Source organism: Drosophila yakuba, chromosome 2R (genome assembly GCF_016746365.2).
Source record: "Drosophila yakuba strain Tai18E2 chromosome 2R, Prin_Dyak_Tai18E2_2.1, whole genome shotgun sequence".
Lineage (NCBI taxonomy): Eukaryota > Metazoa > Arthropoda > Insecta > Diptera > Drosophilidae > Drosophila > Drosophila yakuba.
In genome coordinates, this window is record NC_052528.2 from 20,696,392 (window position 1) to 20,704,518 (window position 8,127).

The 8,127-nt window shown below is 45.2% G+C and overlaps 2 protein-coding genes across 2 annotated transcripts; both read left to right on the top strand.

Annotated features, from left to right (window-relative positions):
• The first annotated feature begins 369 nt into the window (after positions 1 to 369).
• LOC6531614 (RNA polymerase-associated protein Rtf1) lies at positions 370 to 3,533 on the top strand. Its single transcript, XM_002092375.4, has 4 exons — positions 370 to 549; positions 661 to 1,621; positions 1,685 to 2,869; positions 2,929 to 3,533. Exons 1-4 carry the CDS (start codon positions 469 to 471, stop codon positions 3,030 to 3,032), a joined length of 2,331 nt encoding a protein of 776 aa, XP_002092411.1. The 5' UTR covers positions 370 to 468; the 3' UTR covers positions 3,033 to 3,533.
• A 1,465-nt stretch (positions 3,534 to 4,998) lies between these two features.
• Positions 4,999 to 7,834, top strand: LOC6531615 (neurotrimin). Its single transcript, XM_002092376.4, has 5 exons — positions 4,999 to 5,320; positions 6,253 to 6,732; positions 6,801 to 7,310; positions 7,383 to 7,517; positions 7,576 to 7,834. The coding sequence occupies exons 1-5, from the start codon at positions 5,143 to 5,145 to the stop codon at positions 7,770 to 7,772; spliced, it is 1,500 nt and encodes a 499-aa protein (XP_002092412.1). The 5' UTR covers positions 4,999 to 5,142; the 3' UTR covers positions 7,773 to 7,834.
• Positions 7,835 to 8,127: the final 293 nt, after the last annotated feature.

Genomic DNA, 8,127 nt, shown 5'->3' on the forward strand with positions numbered 1-8,127 from the left:
ATCAATCTTATCTCGTTTTATTTCAAAGACAACATTAAGATATCAACTATGGTTGTCAGAGATTTTATGCATTCCCTAGTTATTAAATAAATTTTAGCTGATTCATTATTTCAGGGCACATCTATATTACTTACTCTTTTATAAATTGTAGATCTTTATAGATTTATTTAAACAAACTATTTAAGACGGTGATTCCCCTTTTAGACCTATTCGAACTGTTCCCACTAAATGTGTTCCCTGGGATCAAATACTTTTCGCGCGTTTACAGCTGACAGTTCGATACTGCGATATAAGTTACCAGCCCTAGCATATCGATACCACATAGCGCGGCGGACAAAGCACCGATACCGATACGCCGATAGCGAGCTATCGCACTCGTTTTCCATCTCAAACGGCACGCACTGAAATTTTTTCGTACTGGTTTGGTTAAATTTTATTAGCAAGTGAAGGCCAGGAAAACGATCAGAAATGGGCAAACGGCGGACGCAATCCCTGATCGACTCCAACTCCAGCGATAGCGACAGCGAGTCGGAGACCAATCTGGAATCGGTGAGTGGCGATTGAGCTGATCAAGTCCCTCATCCGCGCCCCTTTCTCCATATTGCGATGTAACGAAAATCAATATAAAAAATGAAAATACACCTTATATGTAACTCTTAGGACCTCATGTCGCTGGCCAAGAAGCGGAAGAAGCCCCAAACGGCGGCCAAGTCGAGCTCCCGCTCCGACTCCGATTCCGACTGGGCCAACAACAAAGCAGGAGCACCCGCCTCCAAGAAGAAGAAGCGTCGGAAGGCCAGTAGAGACTCCAGCTCTTCGGAGTCGAATTGGGATGACGACAGTCAGGATGAGGGGCAGCCAGCGAGGCAGAGTCCTGCACAGGCCCAACAGGAGGACAAGCCCCCGGAGCAGTCTTTCCAGGCCGCCCAGCTTAGCGAACAGGAGGAGGGCGAGGTATCCGACAGCGATTCGGACAAGTCGAAGTCCAACTCCTCGTCATCCGGCTCCGACTCCTCTAGTTCTTCGTCCTCCAGCTCCGACTCGGAGTTTGACGACGGTTTCGATGACGACCTAATGGGCGATGATGAGGACCGAAGGCGTCTCAACGGTTTGTCCGAAAAGGAGCGTGAAACTGAGATTTACAAGCGTATTGAGCAGCGAGAGATTATGCGTACGCGCTGGGAAATCGAACGGAAACTGAAGCTGGCGAGGCGCGGGGAAAAGAACCAAGAAAAGTCCAAGAACAAAGGAGAACGGGCCAAGAAGAAGAAGGAAAAGCGCGAGAAAAAGGCGAGAAAGGCCAGGGAAGCCCAAGCGCCCATGCCAACACAAGCTTCCACATCCACACTGTTAAATGTGGAAACTAAACCCAGCAACGAAGTGCGGTTAGCGAGTCCATTATCCTCGCCCGCCCTTAACCGAGATGCGGCTTCCACTTCAGCGGCAGTGGCCAGTATTTTGTCCGACGATCAGGCTTCCGCCGCTGGCGTCTCTGATTACTTTGATCACAAGGAGCGGTCCAAGGAGCGCAAGAAGAACGTCGAGGCCAACAAGACGGACGATAAGAGGAGTAATGCCATGGCCTTATTAAAAGCCAAAAGAGAGGGCAAGGCCAAAAGAGGTATGCAAATCATCATAATCGTTATACAACTCTAACGTGTTGTTTATTCTTTTCACCTTGCAGAGGAAGAGGAGGCCAAACGCCTGGCAGAAAAAGATCGTGATGACGACAAAGAGGAACTGGAAAGCGTATCTGGCTGTAAATCGGCCGTGAAACTGAAAGCCTCTGAAATATACTCAGACGACTCAGGCAGCAGTGATTGGGATGAGGATGAAAAGCCCACGGGCAAACGCTCGCGCTCCAACAGCAGCAAGGCTTCCAGCGAATCCGAGGACGAAGAAAAGGTGCCGCAGCGGCCCGTTTTTATAACCACACGCGAGGATCTTAACAAGTTGCGTCTATCTCGCTACAAAATGGAACGATTTGTGAACTTGCCAATCTTTGAGAGCACTGTACTCAACTGCTTCGTGCGGATAAGCATCGGTAACAATGGCCAGAAACCCGTGTATCGAGTGGCCGAAATTGTGGGAGTGGTGGAGACGGGGAAGATCTACAGTCTCGGCACCACACGTACCAATCGCGGGTTGAGACTTAAGCACGGAACTCAGGAGCGGGTATTCCGACTGGAGTTCATTTCGAACCAGGAGTTTACGGAGAACGAGTTCAACAAGTGGAACGAGGTTTGCCAACAGTCGCACGTCCAGATGCCATCGATTGACTTAATAGCGATTAAGCAAAACGACATCAAGAAAGCACTGAACTACGAGTTCAAGGACGAGGACGTAGACAAGATCGTGGAGGAAAAGAACCGCTTCCGGAACCGACCCACCAATTATGCAATGAAGAAAACCTGCCTGATGAAGGAGCGAGATGCAGCTATGTTGCGGGGCGACTACGACATCGCACAGGATCTGGGACAGCAAATCGACGAGCTGGAGAACCGAGCCTCTGAACTCGATAAAAGAAGATCACATACTCTCAATCTGATCTCCTATATAAACGACCGGAACAGGAAGAAGAATGTGGAGGATGCTGAGAAGGCAATTTTAGAGGAGGCTCGGGCCAACAAAGGTCTCAAGATCTCGGATCCCTTCACACGTCGGATCACTCAGCCGCGCATGGGCTTCAAGGGTGCCAAGAAGGACGAGGATGACGTGCAGCTGGCACCACTGCCACCGCCACCCCCAGGAAAAAAGAGGCCCAACGAAGCGGGAACTTCGAGTGCAAGCGCCAAGCCCACGGACTCCAAGGATTACAGTCTGTACTCACTGCATGACTTTGACATTGACTTAGATGTTCCGCTGCCAGGTATGTAACTTACATTTTTTGCAGTTAAGCAACGAGCCTAAATATTTCCTTTGTTTTAGTTAATACGAATTCAGTGCCCAAACCGGCTAGCAAACCAGCTGAAACAGTCTCCAAACGTTCGTTGAATCTGGAGGATTACAAAAAAAAACGCGGCCTCATCTAGAAAAGGATGTCGCTGGTCTACACATATTGACAAAGCGTCACATGTTTACGTCCTAGTTTAGTGTAGTGCCCAAATGACTACAGCAATCGTTTGCTACAACGACTCACCCAACTTAAAGAGCAACAAAGAAACGACGGGCAATCAGCTCGGCTTATAGTTACAGTTCATATATATAAATAGGTTGACACAGAAAGTTTGAAATAGGTCGGGCGAGGCGAAGGTTTTCCCATTGCTTCAGAATTGAATATCCTAATCTAGGATACTTTCTCTGTTTGTGTTTGTTCTGTTACGATTATGATTCACTTTTTAGAGAAATTATGCAAGCAGCATTATCTAACATTTGGAATTTCTTTGCAAAAAACGGACTTATTTAAGTATATTTACAGCAATTTTTATAGTTTCTAAGCTAGAAATTGTATTACATAAATAGCAAAACCCCATCCAGCCCAGCCTAATCATTTCCGACGATTTGTTCAATAAATTAACAACTAACATAATTTATACAGAATTAGTTTTCAGCGAAAACTTAATTGTTCACTCAGGCAAATGGCAAATTTTAAGAATATTCCAGGGACAAATATAAAACAGGCTGATTGAGAGGGATATAACACACATTTAAGCGAGTATGTATCCGTTGGTTGTAACCGTTCAATGCTGTATTAGTTTTAGGCAAAATTCATCAGTTGTAGCAACAGCTTTCATATACTTAAATATACACATATAAATATTAATTATTTATAATAAAGAAAAAGACTATTAAAATCATGTTACTGATCAATAAATAGCATCTAGTGTTGGCATACGGGCTTTATAGGATATTGTTATCTTGTATTCTTGGCGCCTTTTCCCACATAAACAGCAATGGCAAATGGCACAGTAAACACATGGCCAGCATTCTGGACTGGCTTAGGTTAAGATCGCCCCAGTTGGCACTTTTTAATTGGTTTGCAGTCTGTTTGCGCAGCTGGCTGACTCCTTTCATGTTCTCACCAAACTAATTCAATTAATTCGATGAAATTGTCTTTTAATTGAACACGATCGCGTTTCGTCAGAGAGAAAAACTCTTTTTCAAGAGCTGCAAATATATAAGAAAGTAACGGTCAATATATATCAAGACATATCCGATCCGATGCGATAATGAAATCCACATCTAACTCCAATGCAATGGAAATACATGCTAAATGGAATGCTAATTTGAAATAAACTTGAATTGATCGTTCTATAATGCACTTCCGCTCGAAAATTTTCAGAGTTGGTTCCTTCTGTCTTTTTGGGAACCTCGCTGTCCCGAACATATTGTTCCCAAATGGTGAATGTGACTGATCCGATCACAATGATGACGACTTGGATGGGGGCACCATTGTGGCACAATGACATTTTATCTCGGAATATGCAACAGCAGCACGTTCTCTGAAGCGGAGAGTGTAATAGATCAGCGACGGAATCTCGATTCTGAATCCGAAAACTACCGATGCGTGGCCCATGCAAATGTTCTTGCAGCGGCATCGGTGTGGGTGCATCCCACAGCAACTTATACACACATCTCCCACCAATGCACTGTAACAAATTTGATCAATAAGTTACAGTTTCAGCGAAAACTTAGACAAAGCGAAGTAGATCCATCTGCCAATAAACATGCTATTAAAAATAATTAAGTAAGTTCGAGCCAGTAAACCATATCTTATTCAATGTTATGCCATTTCTAGTATGTAGTGCATGCATTTTTCTCTCTGTGTACCCATGTGGGAGAAATCCCCTTGGCGGCGACCAATCAACCGGCATCGGCATGCCTTATACACAAGTGCTGGGTGCTGTCCAGCGACAGCGGCTTCTTCATCGTCACCCCGGACTTGGGCATCTTCCATTGTCCGCCCCTCGGGGCTCCACTGTACATGTGCGTGTGTGGTGGTGGTGTATAGTATGTGCGGCTCAGGGGACGCCAACTGTGGCTTCAGCCCAAGCGATCAGTTCAAAGTTGACTTTGTCGCGGACCAGAGCGGACCGTTCTAATTCGGACACGCGACCGTGAATTATAGAATTACCAAATCACAGTGTAATTTAATTTAAAGAAATATAAATATAAATACCCAAGAAGCTAAGTGAAAATAAAATGCCACCCCATATTTGCTCAGCTTTGGGGCTTGTGTGTGTGGGCCTGATTCTTGGCCAAGTGCAAGCCGAACTGGATTTCAACAACGATCTCGAAAACAGCCAAAAGTTCAAGAGCATACCCACCACAGTGAAGACCTATGAGAACGACACAGTGCAGCTTCCATGCACCTTAAACAGTAAGTGATTAAAACTAAATGTGATACTAATCGTAGTGCACATTGTGGCGATTTCTGGCGATAAGCCCCGCTTTTGGGGCCTTGAAGCGGCGGCCACCAGCAGCAATTGGCCATAACAATGAGATTTAATTCGATTGAAGAAATGAACTCACAATGCCACAAATGGAGGTATTATCCGACAATAATAGAGCACTGGCGGAGAAAGTCCAGAAGCGGATTCTATTAATTGAACGCTTAACACACTTAGCGGCGCATTCAAGTCGCTACATTCAAGACCCTCCCAAGACATATTGTTAAATGGCCAATTAAAGGATTATTGACAGAGGCAATTACAATTTCAAAGGGTTACGAGATTACACAAACCTACACAGTTGGTGTGTGCGGGAAACCCTATAAATAAACTAGTCAACACCATGTAGTAATCTGGCTTATGAGGGAATGTTTAACTTAACTTTTGAGTTTCGCATGGCAATATAGGTTAAAATGTCTCTGATAGAAGGTTTTGGTTTTAGGGATAATTTAGAAGTAATCAGGATAAAACCCTAGCATTGCATTTTCACTGCCAAAAAATATTTTTAAACACAGTGGATACTTGTTATTCAAAATTGATGACCTGTGGAATCACTTTGGGCTTCGAGCGGAAGCTTTTGTTTACTATTGGAATTTTAACTTATCTGTATAGTAAGATAATCGCCAGATAACTGTTAAGATAGAGATACAATTCTGCTGAATTCATTTTGCTAGCTCTGTTCCCTTAAATATTTGTAAAAGAGATACAATTCTGCCGAAATCATTTTGTTTGTTCTGTTCTCCTAAATATTTGGTAGATACGAAAATAATTTCGAGAAAGCCCCACAAGAAGTAAAGGAAACCCCTTTAAAAAAACCTTATATTTAATAAAATAATAAAAATATATAACACAACATTCCCAGCTCCCTTCCGCTACGTCCGCTGGCATCGGGACGATGTGGCGCTGGTGGACTCCAGACACCCGGAGCTCCAGGCGCCGGACCGCATAATGCTCTGGCCAAATGGCAGCCTGCAGGTGGCCAACGTGCAGTCCGGTGACACCGGCGACTACTACTGCGAAATGAACTCGGACTCGGGTCATGTGGTCCAGCAGCACGCCATCGAAGTGCAACTGGCACCTCAGGTGTTGATTGAACCATCGGATCTCACGGAGCAGCGGATTGGAGCCACCTTAGAGGTGGTGTGCGAAGCCCAGGGAGTTCCCCAGCCGGTCATCACCTGGCGCTTGAACGGCAATGTCATCCAGCCGCAAAGCAACACGGGAAACCGGCAAAGCCTCATCCTGGAGATCAAGTCGAGGAACCAGGCGGGCCTCATCGAATGCGTGGCCAGCAATGGAGTGGGTGAGCCAGCCGTGGCCAATGTGTACCTTCATGTGCTATGTGAGTAATTAACTGTGAAGCCTACTTACCCAATTGAAAATAACTAAATGGCCTTCTCGAATCGACAGTTTCGCCCGAGGTGAGCATACCGCAGCCCGTGGTGTACACCAAGCTGGGCTCCCGTGCCCATCTGGAGTGCATTGTGGAGGCGGCACCGGCGGCCACGGTCAAGTGGTTCCACCATGGACTGCCGGTGGCACTGGGTGCCCACTCCACCACTCACGAATCGGAGTTGCAGACGAACCGGTCGGTGGATCATTACGTGAACGCCGTGCGTCACATGCTGGTGGTGAGGAGCGTGAGGAACGCGGATATGGGGCAGTACGAGTGCCGTGCCAGCAATCAGATATCGGTGAAAAGCGGAAGTGTTGAGCTAACCGGCCGTCCGATGCCCTGCCTCTTCAAGATCAATCCGGGCACCCAGAGCTCCACGTCGCATGTCCTCGTTTGGCAGACCGAAAGCCTGTTGCCCATCATGGAGTTCAAGCTCAAATTCCGACAGATCCCATCCAACAATGTCACCCGCCAAGTTAGAACTAATTGGACGGAACTCACGATCCCGGCGCAAGCCACAAATGGTATGGATACCTATTAGAGATATAAGTCATTATCCTTGAAATATCTATTAATGCTCAAATCGGCTTATCTAGGACTTATCTATATAACCACCTATACTTTGCACGGCCTCCAACCCGCTAGTCTCTACGAAGTTTCCGTGTTGGCCAGAAATAGCTTCGGTTGGAGCGACAACAGCAAGATAGTGCGTTTCGCCACCGGTGGAGAAGGTGAGTTAATGCAAATCACATATGGATCTCTTGATTTGATTCCCTTTTACTTTCGCAGTGGAACTACCCAACTACTCGACTGAATCGGAGCTTCAGGATGATTTGACCGAGGAGGACTTCCGCAACGAAATCACCCAGAGATCAGAGGTTCTATCGGCCAGCATGATGTTCAACTCTGGTTTAGTAAATGGGTGCGGAATCAGTGCCTTTATATATTCCTTATGTCTTTTACATCTATTACGATTAATAAGTTAGGTCTCATTTTAAAATATATACACTTCTACTCTAATGCCAATAAAAATATTTTTAAAAATGCATGTTGAATGATGCGTTAGGTCACTTGTGATTCATATGGAGATTGCCTCTGTTGAATAATACTTCCGTAAAAATGCTTAGATAAGGTTCCTGGGCCGTATATCAAAACAAACAGTAATGCTTGACTGTGACTATGATACTAAATTTATCATTGACTGCAATGATTTACCTCGTATATGTCTGAATAATTCAAGAGATGACGATTCTTTTTCATAAACAAGGAGGAATAACGTAAACTTATTTTTATTTGAGTAATAATCAATGTATTGAAAAGACAGCATTAGAGAAATATATT

Bases quoted from the DNA above. Each gene is read 5' to 3' on its own strand.
- LOC6531614 (XM_002092375.4), top strand. From the start codon at position 469: ATGGGCAAACGGCGGACGCAATCCCTGATCGACTCCAACTCCAGCGAT. The intron at 550-660 runs GTGAGTGGCGAT...TGTAACTCTTAG, and splicing joins CGGAGACCAATCTGGAATCG to GACCTCATGTCGCTGGCCAA. The intron at 2,870-2,928 runs GTATGTAACTTA...CCTTTGTTTTAG, and splicing joins CTTAGATGTTCCGCTGCCAG to TTAATACGAATTCAGTGCCC.
- LOC6531615 (XM_002092376.4), top strand. From the start codon at position 5,143: ATGCCACCCCATATTTGCTCAGCTTTGGGGCTTGTGTGTGTGGGCCTG. The intron at 6,733-6,800 runs GTGAGTAATTAA...TCGAATCGACAG, and splicing joins TGTGTACCTTCATGTGCTAT to TTTCGCCCGAGGTGAGCATA. The intron at 7,518-7,575 runs GTGAGTTAATGC...TTACTTTCGCAG, and splicing joins TTTCGCCACCGGTGGAGAAG to TGGAACTACCCAACTACTCG.